This window comes from Tachyglossus aculeatus, chromosome 1 (assembly GCF_015852505.1).
Source record: "Tachyglossus aculeatus isolate mTacAcu1 chromosome 1, mTacAcu1.pri, whole genome shotgun sequence".
Classification (NCBI taxonomy): domain Eukaryota; kingdom Metazoa; phylum Chordata; class Mammalia; order Monotremata; family Tachyglossidae; genus Tachyglossus; species Tachyglossus aculeatus.
In genome coordinates this window covers 137,614,603-137,633,978 of record NC_052066.1, presented here as the reverse complement: position 1 = coordinate 137,633,978, position 19,376 = coordinate 137,614,603, and the positions used below count along the sequence as shown (strand labels likewise).

The 19,376-nt window shown below is 49.3% G+C and overlaps 2 protein-coding genes across 2 annotated transcripts in view; both read left to right on the top strand.

Annotated features, from left to right (window-relative positions):
• The window catches only part of BIRC6 (baculoviral IAP repeat containing 6), a 367,036-nt gene extending 360,888 nt beyond the window's left edge, over window positions 1-6,148 (top strand). The window contains 2 exon segments of the mRNA XM_038745922.1: window positions 3,309-3,443; window positions 5,435-6,148. Coding sequence (XP_038601850.1) covers window positions 3,309-3,443; window positions 5,435-5,626 — 327 coding nt within the window. The 3' untranslated portion in view covers window positions 5,627-6,148.
• Window positions 6,149-17,749: 11,601 nt separating this feature from the next.
• Window positions 17,750-19,376, top strand: part of TTC27 (tetratricopeptide repeat domain 27) — a 264,277-nt gene continuing 262,650 nt past the window's right edge. Inside the window, 1 exon segment of the mRNA XM_038747964.1 lies at window positions 17,750-17,847. Within this exon segment, the coding sequence (XP_038603892.1) occupies window positions 17,772-17,847 (76 nt within the window). The 5' untranslated portion in view covers window positions 17,750-17,771.

Sequence of the window (19,376 nt, the reverse complement as noted above, 5' to 3'; positions counted from 1 at the left end):
AGCAGCCCAAGCTCCAATTGGCCCGAACAAAATACTAAAAACAATTTTTCTGACGGGTTGGAGAGGTGATCACCTTCTTGGGGCAGATCTAGGTGTCAAGAGCAGTGGTGGCGCTTAAGTCAGTGTTGGGCAAGGCGAGATCGGGGCGATGAGCGTATGGAGACCTGAGCTCCTTCCCCATCCCCGCTGCTGCCCGGCAGTGCCTGCGGTGCCAGGATCTGCCTGTTCCTCGGGGTAAGAGAAGCAGCGTGGCTCAGTGGAAAGAGCCCGGGCTGTGGGTTCGAATCCCGGCTCTGCCACTTGTCAGCTGGGTGACTTTGGGCAAGTCACTTCTCTGGGCCTCAGTTACCTCATCTGGAAAATGGGGACCGTGAGCCCCCCCCGTGGGACAACCCGATCACCTTGTCTCTCCCCCAGCGCTTAGAACAGTGCTTGGCACATAGTAAGCGCTTAACGAATACCGTCATCATCATTATTACATCCGTCTCTGGGGGATGGCCTTCAGTTCCAAGGGATCTGCAGTGAAGTCGGGTGGTCCAGCGGCTTCAGGGGGAGCCCGTAGGAACCGCGTTTGGACCTCCCGGCGGTCTTGGGCAAAGGAATGCCCAGCCCCGGTTCATTCATTCATTCATTCATTCATTCAGTCGTATTTATTGAGCGCTTACTGTGTGCAGAGCACTGTACTAAGCGCTTAGGAAGTACAAATTGGCAACATATAGAGATGGTCCCTACCCAACAGTGGGCTCACAGTCTAGAAGGGGGAGACAGACAACAAAACAGAACATATTAACAAATAAAATAAATAGACTAAATATGTACAAATGAAATAGTCATAAATATTAAGTGCTTACTATGAGCCAAGCGCTACGGTGGATACAAGCAAATCAGGTTGGACACAGCCTGTCATTCATTCAGTCGTATTTATTGAGCGCTTACTGTGTGCAGAGCACTGGACTAAGCGCTTGGGAAGTCCAAGTTGGCAACATCTAGAGACGGTCCCTACCCAACAGCGGGCTCACAGTCTAGAAGGGGGAGACAGACACCAAAACAAAACATATTAACAAGTGAAATAAATAGAAAAAATATGTACAAATGAAATAGAGTCATAAATATTAAGAGCTTACTATGAGCCAAGCACTACGGTGGATACAAGCAAATCAGGTTGGACACAGCCTGTCATTCATTCAGTCGTATCTATTGAGCGCTTACTGTGTGCAGAGCACTGGACTAAGCGCTTGGGAAGTCCAAGTTGGCAACATCTAGAGACGGTCCCTACCCAACAGCGGGCTCACAGTCTAGAAGGGGGAGACAGACACCAAAACAAAACATATTAACAAGTGAAATAAATAGAAAAAATATGTACAAATGAAATAGAGTCATAAATATTAAGAGCTTACTATGAGCCAAGCACTACGGTGGATACAAGCAAATCAGGTTGAACACAGGCTGTCATTCATTCAATCGTATATATTGAGCGCTTACTGTGTGCAGAGCACTGGACTAAGCACTTGGGAAGTCCAAGTTGGCAACATCTAGAGACGGTCCCTACCCAGCAGCGGGCTCACAGTCTAGAAGGGGGAGACAGACACCAAAACAAAACATATTAACAAATGAAATAAATAGAATAAATTTGTACAAATGAGAGTCATAAATATTAAGCGCTTACTATGAGCCAAGCACTACGGTGGATACAAGCAAATCAGGTTGGACACAGGCTGTCATTCATTCAATCGTACGTATTGAGCGCTTACTGTGTGCAGAGCACTGGACTTAACGCTTGGGAAGTACAAGTTGGCAACATCTAGAGACGGTCCCTACCCAACAGTGGGCTCACAGTCTAGAAGGGGGAGACAGACAACAAAACATATCAACAAATAAAATAAATAGAATAAACATGTACAAATAAAATAGAGTAATAAATATTAAGAACTTACTATGAGCCAAGCACTACGGTGGATACAAGCAAATCAGGTTGGACACAGGCTGTCATTCATTCAGTCGTATTTATTGAGCGCTTACTGTGTGACTAAGCGCTTGGGAAGTACAAGTCGGCAGCATACAGAGACGGTCCCTACCCGACAACGGGCTCACTGTCTAGAAGGGGGAGACAGACAACAAAACCAAACATGGAGACAGGTGTCAGAATCGTCCCATGTGGGGCTCACAGTCTCAACCCCCACTTTACAAGATGAGGCAACTGAGGCAGAGAAGTGACTTGCGGCTGGCCGGGGCGGCCCACACCACCCCTGACGTTGGCACACCCCCTCTCCCCCATCCCTCCTTCCCCCCCACACACACACCCCATGTAGGCGACAGCGGGGGGAGGAGTTCCCACCTGATTTTCCCTCTCGACTTTTAGACTGTGAGCCCACTGTTGGGTAGGGACCGTCTCTATATGTTGCCAGCTTGTACTTCCCAAGCGCTTAGTACAGTGCTCTGCACACAGTAAGCGCTCAATAAATACGATCGCTTGATTGATTGATTGATTGACTGTAAGCTCTCTGTGGGTAGGGAATGTGTCTGTTAGATTGTACTCTCCCAAGCGCTTAGTACAGTGAGCGCTCAACAGATACAATGGTCTGACCAACAATCCGGGGATGTGACGAGATGCCCCTCCGGGGTAGCGGGCCATCACCTGGTCATAAAGGTAAGGGGAGAGAAGAGAAGAGTGCTCCAATATTGAGCTTTACTGCAAAGACAGCTAGCTTTAGTATAGTGCCTGATCCCCACTGTTGGGTAGGGACCGTCTCTATATGTTGCCAACTTATACTTCCCAAGCGCTTAGTCCAGTGCTCTGCGCACAGTAAGCGCTCAATAAATACGATTGATAGATCCATAGTAAGCGTTCAACAAATACCACTATTATTATTACTATAAAATCAATCAATCAATCGTCTTTATTGCGCGCTTACTGTGTGCAGAGCACTGTACCGAGCGCTTGGGAAGTCCAAGTTGGATCCTCCTGGCCCACACGGTGTCACCTCAAGCCTGCCTTTCTGCACTTCTGCTCCAACCACCCCGACTGAATTTCTCCGGGGTGCTTCCCCGCCATTCCCCAAGGCCGGAGAACGGCCCGTGACTGAACCTCGGCAAAAGGATTCATTCATTCAATCGTATTTAAAGACTCCAGACCACCTCGGCGTCCACAGGACGAATGCAGGCGCCTCCGGGGGACCGGCCAAATAACCTCATTGACCCGAATTTTCCTGTTCGGCCCAACCCCGAGCCCTGGGCCGGCATCTCCTCACGCTTGCCGTAGACGCGTCCTTTGGGGTGGGTTTTCTGACTCTGTCGTTTTTGCCCCACAGGTGATTCACAAGCATTTTTACTTGAAGAGAGTGGAGATCATGGCCCAGTGTGAGGAGTGGATCGCTGACATCCAGCAGTACAGCAGCGATAAGCGGGTGGGGAGGACCATGTCCCACCACGCAGCGGCCCTCAAGGTGAGAATCTCCCCCGAGGGGCCCCCGCGGGCTGGGCAGCAGGGTCTCTCGTGGGGCTCTTTTGGGTCCCGGAGCCCCAGGGAGTGGGGAGGGTTCAATGAATGGGGTGAGATTCAAAAGTCTCTGCCCCTGGTACGAAGAGAAGCCTCTGGGGCGAGTGTCTCAGAGGCGATGGTGCTCGGCGTTGTTACTTTCTTCCTCCTGAGAAAGAACCGCGTTCATCGCGGCGCCCTGCCATCGTCTTTCCCGAGCGGTTGGCGGGAGCGGGTCTCCGGGTGGGGTGTGAGGGGTTTTTGAGGGGACCCGTTGCCCGGCCGGAGTCGGGGCCCCAAACCCAGCCGAGAGGGTAATAATAATAATAATAATAATGGTAGCGTTTATTAAGCGCTTACTATGTGCAAAGCACCGTTCTTAGCGCTGAGGTAGCCCCTGAGGTAACGGCCCAGGCCGCGCTCTCCCCACGGCAGCCGCGGTAGGGGCGGGGGGCTCGAGGGCCGACCCCGAGACCGGCGACGGGACGCCCGCCTGAGTCCCCCTTCTTCGGAAAGCCCCCGGGTCCGCGGCGGTACCGAGTTGGCCCTTCCGGAGTCCGACGTCCCCCCCCTCCCCACGGGCGGGACTCGGATGACCCGAAACGGCGGAAGGAACCGGGGCCGGGGACCGCGGCCAGGTGCTGCCGTCCCCCTTTCTCCAGAAAGGGCCCGGCCGCTCGGCATCCCGAGAGGATGGCAGCTCCTTCTGAGCGCTTACCACGTGCAAAGCGCTGTTCTAAGCGCCGGGGGGATACAGGCTGATCAGGTTGTCCCGCGTGGGGCTCACAGCCTCCATCCCCATTTGACAGAGGAGGGAACGGAGGCTCAGAGAGGTGAAGCGACTTGCCCAGAGTCACGCAGCTGACAGGTGAAGCAGCGCGGCTCAGTGGAAAGAGCCCGGGCTTTGGAGTCGGAGGTCGCGGGGTCGAATTCCGGCTCCGCCACCTGCCCGCCGTGTGACCTGGGGCAAGCCACTTCACTTCTCTGAGCCTCAGTGACCTCATCTGGAAAATGGGGGTTGACTGTGAGCCCCACGTGGGACAACCTGATGACCTCGTATCCCCCCCCCCCCAACCGGCGCTTGGAACAGTGCTTTGCACAGAGTAAGCGCTTAACAAATGCCGTTATTATTATAATTATTATAATATTATAATATAATAATAATATTAGTAGACTCTTTTAGACTGTGAGCCCACTGTTGGGTAGGGACTGTCTCTGTGTGTTGCCAATTTGTACTTCCCAAGGGCTTAGTACAGTGCTCTGCACATAGTAAGCGCTCAATAAAGACGATTGATTGATTGATTATAATAATATTATTATACAATATAATAATATAATATATAATATAATAATATTATTATTATTATTGTCGGAGCCGGGATTTGAACCCATGACCTCTGACTCCAAAGCCCGGGCTCTTTCCACTGAGCCACGCCGCTTCTCTGTGCAGCTTGAGCTCCCCCGGCCCCTCCGAGCGACGCCCGCCCGTCCTCCGTCCCTCCCGCGACCCAAGGGGATCCCCGGGTGGGGGACGGCGCGTCCCGCCTCAGGAAGCACAATCAGTCATCCTCATCATCAATCGTATTTATTGAGCGCTTACCATGTGCAGAGCACTGGACTAAGCGCTTGGGAAGTACAGTCGTATGTATTGAGCGCTTACTATGTGCAGAGCACTGGACTAAGCGCTTGGGAAGTACAGTCGTATGTATTGAGCGCCTACCGTGTGCAGAGCACTGGACTAAGCGCTTGGGAAGTCCAAATTGGCAACGTATGGAGACGGTCCCTACCCGACAGCGGGCTCAGGGTCTAAGAACAGCTAAGCCCTTGGCACGCCCAGTCAATACGGTCGAGCGAAGGGGCACGCGCGGGCCCCCGTCCTCCAGCGCCAGGGTCGTAACCGCCCGCCGTGTCTCTCCCCCTCCGCCCGTCCGTCCGTCCGTCCGTCCGTCCGTCCGTCAGCGTCACACCGCTCAGCTCCGAGAAGAGCTGCTGAAGCTGCCGTGCCCGGAGGGCCTGGCCCCGGACTCGGCGGACTCCCCGGAGCCGCGCGGCCCCCCGGCCGGGTCCCCGGACCCGCCGCCGCCGCCGCCGCCCCCCGACCCCGTCCGCCCCGGCGGCAGCAAAGACGGCCCCGGCGACTTCAACCTATGAGCCGCGTCCCCCCCGTCCCCCGTCCCCGTCCCCTCCGGACACAGAGGCTTTGAAGCACAAGCCAAATATGTCGATATTTGTACGTAAGAAGCTAACTGCGCACTAGGTAACGGAACGGGAACCCCGCCACGCCCTCCAGGATAGACGGTCGGCCGCAGAATGATCTTTTCTTTACCTGTACGAGAGTGTAAACTTTTCCGTGCTTTTATTTTTCGATTGTGAGAACCACTGATTGGTCACGTTTAAAAAATGTATGTACACAAGGAACGGAGAAATCACTGCTATATAAGGGAAACTACCTTAGGGAAGAATGTTTACTGAATGTTTATTATTATTTTTTACTAGTCGAGTGAGGGCGGTTGTAACAAAGAATATATATTGGTCATTCTTACCGCTACTATTTAAAGTCAGCAACTTTTCACGGAATTTGATAGATTTTTCTGTTCGGCCATACCTTCATGCTCATGTTTGATTTCTAAAGAAGACTTCCTGTATACTTCAATAAAAGTTCAATGGATACGCTCCCTCTTTTATGATTTCCTGGTACATTTTTTTTTTTTTTTTTTTAAATAATAAACCTGCCGTAAAACACACCTGTAGCTGGACGCGTTCACTTGCTTGGCTCCGTTTCTTGCACCCTCCGCGTGTCGGCAGGGACGCGCTGATTAGAAAACGTGAAACACGGTTTCCTCTCGCGTCGACCGGCCTCCGCGTTGCATCCGTTTCTCCAGCGCGGTTTTAAGTGGTAGCGGTATTTACTGAGCGCCCTTTCGGTGTCGGCACCGAACCGCGGAGTGCAGATGGAAGAAAGCACTTGCGCCCCGCCCGCAAGGAGATAATAATAATGATAATGGTATTTGTTAAGCGCTTACTATGTGCAAAGCACTGTTCTAAGCACTGGGGAGGTCACCAGGTGATCAGGTTGTCCCACCGGGGGCTCACAGTTTAAATCCCCATTTTCCAGATGAGGGAACTGAGGCCCAGAGAAGTGAAGTGACTTGCCCAAAGTCACCCAGCTGACCAGTGGCGGAGCCGGGATTTGAACCCATGACCTCCGACTCCAAAGCCCGCGCTCTTTCCATTGAGCCGCGCTGCTTCTCATAGAATAATAATAATGGCATTTGTTAAGCACTAACTATGTGCAAAGCACTGTTCTAAGCGCTGGGGGGGGAGGATACAAGGTGATCAGGTTGTCCCGCGCGGGGCTCACAGTCATCACCCCATTTTACAGATGAGGGAACTGAGGCTCTGAGAAGTGAAGTGACTTCCCCAAGGTCACTTAGCAGACATGTGGCGGAGCTGGGATTCGAACCCACGACCTCCGACTCCAAAGCCCGGGCTCTTTCCACTGAGCCACGCTGCTTGAATGATGGGAGATGGTTCTCCCAAGTGTGAGAGGGGACCCCCAAAATATCCCACGTCAAATCTCGATGGATTCGCCCGCCCAGGGGCGACTCCCAGTCCATCGGGGGCATTTATTGAGCGCCTAGAGGCCTCTAAGCCTCGTTTCCCCTTCTCCACCTCCCTTCTCTGGCCCCACAGCGGCTTTCCCGCGCTCTACCGCTTGTCTGCTGTGTGACCTCATTCCTTTGGGCCTCAGTTCCCTCATTTGGAAAATGGGGATGGAATGAATGAATGAATGATGGCATGTGTTAAGCGCTTACTATGTGCAAAGCACTGTTCTGAGCGCTGGGGAGGATACAAGGTGATCAGTTTGTCCCACGTGGGGCTCACAGTCAATTGTATATATTTTTGTACATATTTTTTGCTCTATTCATTTTACTTGTACTTTACTCTCCCCCTTCTAGACTGTGAGCCCACTGCTGGGTAGGGACCGTCTCCATATGTTGCCAACTTGTACTTCCCAAGCGCTTAGTCCAGTGCTCTGCACACACTCAGCGCTCAATAAATACGATTGATTGATTAACTCCCCCTCTAGATGGTAAACTTCCCCTCTTCTAAACTATAAGACTCCTGTCAAGACGATCAACTTGTTGTAGGCAGGGAACGTGTCTATCAACTCTGTTAAATAATTATAAATAATTATCATGGTACTTGTTAGGCGCTTACTATGTGCCAAGCACCGTTCTAAGTGCTGGGGTGAATACACGTATTTTGGATTGGACACAGTTCCTGTCCCATATGGGGCTCATGGTCTTAATCCCCATTTTGTAGATCAATCAATCGTATTGATTGAGCGCTTACTGTGTGCAGAGCACTGTACTAAGCGCTTGGGAAGTACAAGTTGGCAACATATAGAGACAGTCCCTACCCAACAGTGGGCTTACAGTCTAGAAGGGGGAGACAGAGAACAAAACAAAACATATTAATAAAATAAGTAGAATAAATATATACAAGTACAATAAATAAATAGGGTAATAAATATGTACAAACATATATACAGGTGCTGTGGGGAAGGGAAGGAGGTAAGGTGGGGGGATGGAGAGGGGGAGGAGGGGGAGAGGAAGGAGGGGGCTCAGTCTGGGAAGGCCTCCTGGAGGAGGTGAGCTCTCAGTAGGGCCTTGAAGGGAGGAAGAGAGCTAGCTTGGCGGAGGGGCAGAAGGAGGCCATTCCAGGCCCGGGGGAGGACGTGGGCCGGGGGTCGACGGCGGGACGGGTGAGAACAAGGCCCAGTGAGGAGGTTAGCAGTGGTAGAGGAGCGGAGGGTGCAGGGTGGGCTGGAGAAGGAGAGAAGGGAGGTGAGGTAGGAGGGGGCGAGGGGATGGACAGCCTTATAGCCCAGGGTGAGGAGTTTCTGCCTGATGCGCAGATTGATTGGTAGCCATTGGAGGTTTTTGAGGAGGGGAGTAACATGCCCAGAGCGTTTCTGCACAAAGACGATCCGGGCAGCGGCGTGAAGTATGGATTGAAGTGGGGAGAGACAGGAGGATGGGAGATCGGAGAGGAAGCTTGATACAGTAGTCCAGACAGGATACAATTGAGGATGATAGTATGAGAGCTTGAACGAGCAGGGTAGCGGTTTGGGTGGAGAGGAAAGGGCGGATCTTGGCAATGTTGCGGAGCTGAGACCGGCAGGTTTTGGTGACGGCTTGGATGTGAGGGGTGAATGAGAGAGCGGAGTCGAGGATGACACCAAGGTTGCGGGCTTGTGCGACGGGAAGGATGGTAGTGCCGTCAACAGAGATGGGAAAGTCAGGGAGAGGGCAGGGTTTGGGAGGGAAGACAAGGAGCTCAGTCTTGGACATGTTGAGTTTTAAGTGGCGGGCAGACATCCAGATGGAGATGTCCTGAAGGCAGGAGGAGATGCGAGCCTGGAGGGAGGGAGAGAGAGAGCAGGGGCGGAGATGTAGATTTGGGTGTCATCAGCGTAGAGATGATAGCTGAAGTCGTGGGAGCGAATGAGGTCACCAAAGGACCCCTGTTGCTTTATGATTAATCATTTCTTATTCATTAAAATGATATGCGATTTTCACAATACTTGACACAATCCACTTGTTATGCGCCACCGTTTTAACTCAGCTTTGGATAGAATTAAATTGAACTGACTTGAAGTTCCCTTCAAACCTTTGTGAGCACGGAAGCAGTGGGAGCAACAACAGGAGCGGGAGTGAGGAAGAGAATAAAGGAGCTTTAGCTGGTCGATGACAATTTTTTTTCAATTTGTTAAGCGTTTACTACGTGCCAGGCATTCTACTAAGCTCTGTTATATACGCACGTTAACCAGGTTGGAAAAAGTCTATATTCCACATGGGGCTTACGGTCTGCAGATGAGGTAACTGAGGCCCAAGGAAGTGAAGTGACTTGCCTAAGGTCACACAGCAGACAAGTGGCAGAGCCAGGATTAGAATCCAGGTCCTCTGAGTCCAAAGTCCATGCCCTATCCACTAGGCCACAGTGTTTCTCCCCCTCTGGTAGGGGAGAGATTGCTCAGTGACTAGATTTACTATTTGTTATTATATTATTTACTATATTATTATTTATTTGGTAGGGGGTCACGGTCCTGAAACCCAGGGCCTCTGGATATTTATTTATTTATTTATTTTACTTGTACATATCTATTCTATGTCTTTTATTTTGTTAGTATGTTTGGTTTTGTTCTCTGTCTCCCCCTTTTAGACTGTGAGCCCACTGTTGGGTGGGGACCGTCTCTATATGTCGCCAATTTGGACTTCCCAAGCGCTTAGTACAGTGCTCTGCACATCGTAAGCACTCAATAAATACGATTGATGATGACCCCCCCTAAAACCTCCAACAATGCAGCCCCCCAGCCACACAAGCTGCTACTTCCACTGAGGCCCCTACCCCTGCCAAAAGGAGCCCTCGAAGGCGATGATCTAGATTGTAAGCGTGTTGTGGGCAGGGAATGTGCCTGTTCATTGTTTTACTGTACTCGCCCAAGCACTTAGAACAGTGCTCCGCACGTCGTAAATACCTTTGATTGATTGATAAGCTACAACATAATCGGTGGACACGTTCCCCTCTCGTCTCAATTCTTCTGCCATCCCTTGGCGAGGACTGCAAGACAGATCGATTTGTCAGAAATTCCCAGTGTGTCTGTAGAAGATTCAATGGCTCTGCTGTGTGGAAATAGTAGGTAACATTTTCCCATTTCTTTCACCGTTATCCTCTCATCATCTTTACGTAGGACACACAGAAGCCCGCCCCGTTTCTAAATCAGGATGTAGAGTGCTGCATCTGGGGAATTTAACTTTGTGAAGCAAAACTGCACTGACGTCTGAAAGACCTGTGGGGCCGAACCCAAGCCCGTCTTCCTTTGGGGATGACGGGAAGGTCCCAGGGAAGAGAACAACCTCTATGCAATCTATATTGCAAAGTCTTTGCCGAACAAAACAATTTCCCCCAGGAAACTGTTAAGGCTGCAGGGCAGTGATACTGTATATTGGTTCGTATCTTGTGATTTTTTTTTCAACTAAAGATGAGAAACAGAGAGGCTCCAGGAATCCAGAGTGAGAGGAAAACGTATTACCTTCGTGTAAACTGGGAATTCTTCCATTGAATTTTGCGTTGAAGGAACAATTCCATTTGCCCCATCTTTTGCACTTTTTGTTAAACCCACCGAAATGGAACATTTTCTGTGCTTAATGACTTGGCTAGAAGTTGCAAGGTGGTATCAGATAACTTTCAGACAGGAGATCTATTGCAACACAAACGAAGAGCAAGATTACGCGGCAAACACTGTATCCAGCGAATTTGATCATCTGTCACCGTTCCAAGAAAAATCGGTCAGCTTATGAATGTTACGAATTTAGGCATGTACTAAAAAAATGCTATTTATGCGTCAAGGGAAGTCGCGGGTATTTGCTTAGTTTAACCCTGAATTACTCAGTAGATGCAAAATTACAGTGAACCAATTAGAGAAAAATCACTTACGCCAATTAGATTATTTAAAAGGTAGTTGAAAAATTCACCATATTATGGTTGCTTCATCTGCTGGTTTGTTGGGAGGGGGGGAGGGAGGGGCCTTGGGTAACAGTGGAAAACAGATGACTGCACTGAGTAGAGGCTTTCCCCGAATAATAATAATAATAATAATAACGGCATTTATTAAGCGCTTACTATGTGCAAAGCACTGTTCTAAGCGCTGGGGAGTTTACAAGGTGATCAGATTGTCCCACGTGGGACTCACAATCTTAATCCCCATTTTACAGTTGAGGTAACTGAGGCCCAGAGAAGTTAAGTGACTTGGCCAAGGTCACACAGCTGACAATTGGCAGAGCCGGGATTCAAACCCATGAACTCTGATTCCAGAGCCCGGGCTCTTTCCACTGAGCCACGCTGAATGTAGGGACCGTCTCTATATGTTGCCAACTTGTACTTCCCAAGCGCTTAGTACAGTGCTCTGCACACAGTAAGTGCTTAATAAATACGATTGATTGATTGATTGAATAGATCTCTAGATCGTTAGCTTGTTGTGGGCAGGAAGAATGTCTACCGACCCTGTTACATTGTACTCTTCCAAGCTCTTAGAACAGTACTCTGCACACACGAAGTGCTCATTAAATGATTGATTGATTCATTCATTCTTTCATTCATTCAATCATATTGATTGAGTGCTTACCGTGTGCAAGGCACTGTACTAAGCGCTCGGGAGAGTACAAAATGATTAAGACTCACTTCTAGACTGTGAGCCCACTGTTGGTTAGGGACTGTCTCTATATGTTGCCAACTTGTACTTCCCAAGCGCTTAGTACAGTGTTCTGCACACAGTAAGCGCTCAATAAATACGATTGATTGATTGATTGATTGATTGATTAAGCCCTCTTTTCCCTGGCTCCATCTCCCCTCTGTGTCATTTATGCGCTTGGAGCTGTGACCTTTGAGCATTTGCTATTCACCCCACAGCACTTATACATTATCTACTATAAATGACTTAATATTACTGCCTGTCTCCGCCTCGACTGACTATAAGTTCGCTTGTGGGCAGACACATGTCGACCCACTCTGTTATACTGTACTCTCCCAAGAACTTAGCACAGTGCTCTGCACAAAATAAATGCTCAATAATTACCTCTGATGATGATGATAATTAGAATGAGCAGCCAGAACAACCAGTCAGCACCAGGAATCTCTGTCATCCTTTTCTGTTCTTTTCTTCTGGGGCCTGGGAGCCAAAGTGAGACTTCTGAAGATGCATCTTGCCGCAGTGGAGGTTTGTGTGTTGTAAACAGCCACACTTAAAAATCCCAAGTCCAGTTTCCTTGGAAGAAATCAGAAGACTTCGAAATTGAGCACCTGCCCCATATGGAAAAGTTGCAGCAGGACTTAAATCAAACTGGGTCTGACCAGGGCAAATGTGATCTGAAATATGCTCAATCAGTGGTGCTTATTGAACGCTTACTGTGTGCAGAGCACAGTATTAAGCGTTTGTGAGAGTATGATACAACAGTTAATGGACACTTTCCCTGTCCACAACAAGCTTACACTCTAGAGGGGGAGATACACATTAATATAAATAAATAAATAGTATTTTTAGTATAAATATATAAAATATAAATATAAAATATTAATATATTAATTAATAATATTATGATATTAATATGTTAATTTTATATTATATGTAAGAATTATATATTATATAAGTTTAGTATATTTTAGTATGAAATATAAATAGTATATGTATATAAGTACTGGGGGCTGAGGGAGGGGTGAGCAAATCCAATTGCAAAGGGGATGCAGAAGGGAGTGAGAGAAGAGGAAGAGAAGCAGCATGGCTCAGTGGAAAAGAGCCCAGGCTTTGGAGTCAGAGGTCATGGGTTCTAATCCCGGCTCCGCCACTTGTCAGCCGGGTGACTTTGGGCAAGTCACTTCACTTCTCTGGCCCTCAGTTCCCTCCTCTGTAAAATGGGGATGAAGACTGTGAGCCCCCCGTGGGACAACCTGATCACCTTGTATCCTCCCCAGCGCTTAGAACGGTGCTTTGCACATAGTAAGCGCTGAATAAATGCCATTAAGAAAAAAAAAGAGGAAATGAGGGTCTCGTTGGGGAAGGCATCTTGGAGAAGGTGTGCCTTCAGTAAGGCTTCTGAAGATGGGGGAGAGTCATTATCTGTCGGATGTGGTGATCCAGGGCAGAGGCAGGACTTGGGTGAGAGGTCAGTGGCGAGATTTTATTCATTTTATTTTGTTAGTATGTTTGGTTTTGTTCTCTGTCTCCCCCTTTTAGACCGTGAGCCCACTGTTGGGTAGGGACTGTCTCTCTATGTTGCCAACTTGTACTTCCCAAGCGCTTAGTCCAGTGCTCTGCACACAGTAAGCGCTCAATAAATACGATTGATGATGATGATGATGAGATAGACACGATTGAGGTGAAGTGAGAAGGTTGACACTTGGAAAAGACAGCATGGACGGCTTCCAGGTAGTCATTAATTGCCGATAAAAAGTTCCACAGGCTGTGGGACACTGAAGAGAAGGAGCCACATCTGTCCCTTCCCGGGCCCCCTGCCCACCGCCCCCGCTCCCCGCATTCGTTCATTCATTCATTCAATCGTATTTATTGAGCACTTACTGTGTGCAGAGCACCGTGCTAAGCGCTTGGGAAGTCCAAGTCGGCAACATAGAGAGACGGTCCCTCCCCAACAGCGGGCTCACAGTCTAGAAGGGGGAGAGAATGAAGTGTGGATGGGAGCACCTCGGAGTGTCTCTTCTCCCCAGGATGAGGGAAGCGAGATGAACGAGGCTCCCGCTGCCGTCGGAGGAGTCTGAGGGGCGGCTGAGGGGCCGGGCCGGCCCACCTCCTGCCACCCTTCACCTCCTTCAGGGTCATCTCCACCTTCCTACCCACTCAACATCCCACCAGCCTTTGAGCGGGGGGTCTGCGCTGCGGGGAAATCCGATAGACACTTACTCTCCCCTCTTCAAAACGTTACTGAAGGCCCATCTCCTCCAAGTGGTTTTGTTCTCTGTCTCCCCCTTTTAGACTGTGAACCCACTGTTGGGTAGGGACTGTCTCTAGATGTTGCCAATTGGTACTTCCCAAGCGCTTAGTACAGTGCTCTGCACATAGTAAGCGCTCAATAAATACGATTGATGATGATGATTGATGAAGAGGCCTTCCCAGACTAAGCCTCACTTTTCCCCCTCTCCCACTCCTTTCTGTATCGCCCTGACTTGCTCTTCCCCCTTCCCAGCCCCACATCTGTAATTTCATTTATTTGTATTGATGCCTGTCTCCCCACGTCTAGACTGTAAACTCGTTGTGGGCAGGGAATGCGACCGTTTGTTGTTGTGTTGTGCTTTCCCGAGCGCTTAGTACAGTGCTCTGCACAGAGTAAGAGCTCTGTAAATAAGAATGAAGGAAGGAATGGGGAGGAGGAAGGGCTTTCAGGAGGTGGGACGGCTGCGGTGGCAAGTGGGCTTTTAAGGGAGGGGAGGAGGAGGAAGGGGCTGTCCCATTCATTCATTCAATCGTATTTATTGAGCGCTTACCGTGTGCAGAGCGCTGTACTAAGCGCTTGGGAAGTACAAGTCGGCAACATATAGAGACGGTTCCTACCCAACAACGGGCTCACAGTCTAGAAGGGGGAGACAGACAACCAAACCAAACATGTAGACAGGTGTCAAAATCGTCAGAACAAATAGAATTAAAGCTAGATGCACATCATTAACAAAAGAAAAATAGTAAATATGCACTAAACGTTTTCCAATGGCTGTTAACACTGCCCAAATATTTCCTAACATAGGGTTTTTTTTTTTATAATGGCATTTATTAAGCGCTTACTCTGTGCAAAGCACTGTTCTAAGCACTGGGGAGGTTACAAGGTGATCAGGTTGTCCCACGGGGGGCTCACGGTCTCAATCCCCATTTTACAGATGAGGGAACTGAGGCCCAGAGAAGTTACGTGACTTGCCCACAGTCACACAGTGGCGGAGCCGGGATTTGAACCAGTGTTGTGATGACCCAGCCCAGAGGAAAAAGTCTCAATTGTATTTTCAACACAGTCTTATAGATGTCTCTTAAATATCCGATGCAGAAAGCAATATTTGATAGCACCAGCCACCCTCCCCTCCCTCGCCTCCCTCGCCACCCCAGAACGCTCATTCCGGAGCCGACTTCTGGCCCGTTTGGGTTTACTTCCCGCACCGTTCCGGGTGACTTGTTTTCCGTGATGTCTGTCTCCCCGCTCCTAGACTGTCAGCCCGTCGTGGGCAGGGATGGTCTCTCTTTATTGCTGAATTGTACTTTCCAAGCGCTTAGTACAGTGCTCTGCACACGGTAAGTGCTCAATAAATACGACTGAATGAAAGAATGAATGACTTCCACCCCTGACTGAGCACTTGGGAGAGGACACCGCAGGAAGGGAAAGCGGAATAGCCTAACGGACAGAGCACGGGCCTGGAGTCAGAAGGAGCTGGGTTCCAATCTTGACTCTGCCAGTTGTCTGCTGTGCGACCTTGGGCAAGTCACTTCACTTCTCTGTGCCTCAGTTACCTCATGGGGATTAAGACTATGAGCTACGTGTGAAACACGGCCTGTGTCCAACTTTACTAGCTTGTATCTACCCCAGAGCTTATTGAAACGTGGACTGTGTCCAACCTTATTAGAGCTACCCCAGAGCTTATTATAGTAAGCACTTAACAAATAGTTATTATTATTATTAATAATAATAATAATTTCTAGACTGTGAGCCCACTGTTGGGTAGGGACCGTCTCTAGATGTTGCCAACTTGTACTTCCCAAGCGCTTAGTACAGTGCTCTGCACACAGTAAGCGCTCAATAAATACGATTGATTGAATAATAAGAAGAAAGAAGCAGTGCGGGCTATTGGAAAGAACACCAACCTGGGAGCCAGAGGATTTGGGTTCTACTCCTGGCTATGCCAGTCGTCTCCTAGGGTGACCTTGGGCAAGTCACGTCACTTTTCTGTGCCTCGGTTTCCTCGTCTGTAAAATGGAGATCAAGACTGTGAGCCCCATGGGGGACAGGGAGTGGGTCCAACCTGATAAACTTGTATCTCCCCCAGACCTTAGAAAAGTGCTTGACACGTAGTAAACACTTAGCAACTCCTGATTATTGCTTGTACTTGTACTTGTACTTGAACTTGTACTTCCCAAGCGCTTAGTACAGGGCTCTGCACACAGTAAGCGCTCCATAACTATGATTGATTGAATAATAAGAAAGAAGCAGTGTGGCTTAGTGGAAAGAACACTAACCTGGGAGCCAGAGAACCTGGGTTCGAATCCTGACTCTGCTATCTGTCTGCTAGGGTGACCTCGGACGAGTCCCTTCCCTTCTCTGGACAGACAACAAAACAGAACATATAAACCAAGTAAAATAAATAGAAGAAATATGTACAAATAAAATAAATAGAGTAATAAATAAGTACAAACAAATGTACATATATACAGGTGCTGTGGGGAGGGGAAGGAGGTAAGGTGGGGGGGGGATGGGGAGGGGGAGGAGGGGGAGAGGAAGCAGGATGTGTGACTTTGGGCAAGTCATTTGACTTCTAGACTGTGAGCCCGCTGTTGGGTAGGGACCGTCTCTTTCTGTTGCCGACTTGGACTTCCCAAGTGCTTAGTACAGTGCTCTGCACACAGTAAGCACTCAATAAACCCGCCTGAATGAATGAAGGAATGAATGCTCTGGGCCTCAGTTCCCTCATCTGCAAAATGGGGATGAAGACCGTGATCTCCCTGTGGGACCACCTCATCACCTGGTAACCTCCTCAGCGCTTAGAACGGTGCTTTGCACGTAATGTAACGATGGCATTTGTTAGTCAATCAATCAATCGTATTTATTGAGTGCTTACTATGTGCACAGCACTGAACTAAGCGCTTGGGAAGTACAAATTGGCAACATATAGAGACAGTCCCTACGCAACAGTGGGCTCACAGTCTAAAAGGGGGAGACGGAGAACAAAACCAAACATACTAACAAAATAAAATAAATAGAATAGACATGTACCAGTAAAATAAATAAATAGAGTAATAAATATGTACAAACATATATACAGGTGCTGTGGGGAAGGGAAGGAGGTAAGATGGGGGGATGGAGAGGGGGACGAGGGGGAGAGGAAGGAAGGGGCTCAGCCTGTTAAGCGCTTACTATGTGCCAAGCCCTGTTCTAAGCACTGGGGGGATACAAGGTGCTCAGGTTTACCCGTGTGGGGCTCACAATCTTCATCCCCATTTTACAGATGAGGTAACTGAGGCTCAGAGAAGTGACTTGCCCAGGCTCCCACAGTAGACATGTAGTAAGCGCTTAATAAACGCCATCATTATGACAATAGTGAGGGCTTAGCGAATACCCGAAAAAAAACTACGATTATTATTGTTTTTCGTCTTATTTTGGCGTCAAACGATGGGAATCAGGCCTGAAGGGTGAGGGGGCCTCGTGCCCCGCCCTCTTTTCCACACGCGGACGCCCGGCGCCGCTCTGCGCATGCTCGGTGGGCAGGGAGCCTCTGTGCGCATGCTCAGTAGACAGGCACTGCTCCGCGCATGCGCAGTAGGGATGAGAGGCAGGCTCAGTGGGCAGGGGCCGCTCCGCGCATGCTCAGTAGGCTGGCGCCGCTCTGCGTCCGCTCGGCGGGCAGGGGCCGCTCCGCGCATGCTCGGAAGCTAGAGGCAGGCGGCCCGGTCCCCCCAGCGGAAGTGACGTCGGCGCCGCCGTTTCCCAGCAGCCCCCGGGCGGGTGTCATGGCGACGCTTCCGGCGGGAGGCATGTGGGGGCCGGAGCTGGCCGTGCTGAGGGGAGCGGTCGGCCCCGACCGCCGGACCCCGACCGACGGCGGCACAGGTGAGCCTCCTCTTTCATTCAGCCATTCACTATTTATTGAGCGCTTACCGTGTGCAGGGCACTGTACTGAGCGCTTGGGAAGTCCAAGTTGGCAACAGAGAGAGACGGTCCCTATTCATTCATTCATTCATTCAACCGTATTTATTGAGCGCTCACTGTGTGCAGAGCACTGGACTAAGCGCTTGGGAAGTCCAAGTTGGCAACATATAAAGACAGTCCCTACCCAACAGCGGGCTCACAGTCTAGAAGGGGGAGACAGACAACAAAACCAAACATATTAACAAAATAGAATAGAATAAATATGTGCACGTCAAATAAATACAATCAATCAATTGTATTTATTGAGCGCTTACTGTGTGCAGAGCACTGTAGTAAGCGCTTGGGAAGTACAAGTTTTTTTTTACTCTTATTTATTTACTTTATTTGTACCTATCTATTCTATTTATTTTATTTTGTTAGTATGTTTGGTTTTGTTCTCTGTCTCCCCCTTTTAGACTGTGAGCCCACTGCTGGGTAGGGACTGTCTCTATACGTTGCCAATTTGTACTTCCCAAGCGCTTAGGACAGTGCTCTGCACACAGTAAGCGCTCAATAAAGACGATTGATGATGATGATGATGATGAAGTTGGCAACATCTAGAGACAGTCCCTACCCAACAGCGGGCTCGCTAAAAGGGGGAGACAGACAACAAAACTAAACATATAAACCAAATAAAATAGATAGAATAAATACGTGCAAGTAAAATAAATACAATCAATCAATCGTATTTATTGAGCGCTTACTGTGTGCAGAGCACTGGACTAAGCGCTTGGGAAGTGCAAGTCGGCAACACATAGAGACAGTCCCTACCCAAGAGTGGGCTCACAGGCTGGGGGGGGGGGGCGGGGGCAGAGAACAAAACCAAACATACTAACAAAATAAAATAAATAGAACGGATAGGTACAAGTAAAATAAATAAATGGAGTAATAAATATGTACAAACATATATACAGGTGCTGTGGGAAAGGGAAGGAGATAAGATGGGGGATTGAGAGGGGGAGAGGAAGGAAGGGGCTGAGTGTGGGAAGGCCTCCTGGAGGAGGTGAGCTCTCAGTAGGGCCTTGAAGGGAGGAAGAGAGCCGGGGTCTCACAGTCTAGAAGTCTGGCCTCCCGCTGCCCGGCCGGAGCCCCCAAACAGTAATGATAATAATAACAATAAACATCATAATGATGGCATTTATTAAGCGCCTACTATGTGCAAAGCCCTGTTCTAAGCACTGGGGAGGTTACTGAGTCCGCAAGCGAAGTTGGCGTGACTGACTCCATCTTGTGCATACCAATAGTAACCCTCAATTTGGTGCAGACCGAAAGCACTCCGGTGTTTGTGAAATAACATTAACCAAAGTGGCTCCTCACTGTCTGGAGTGTCCCCATCCTGGGTTGGCCGTTATCTCCTGATAACGTTCACTCATTCAGTCGTATGGAGCGCTTACTGTGTGCAGAGCACTGGACTAAGCGCTTGGGAAGACCAAGTTGGCAATATCTGTTGT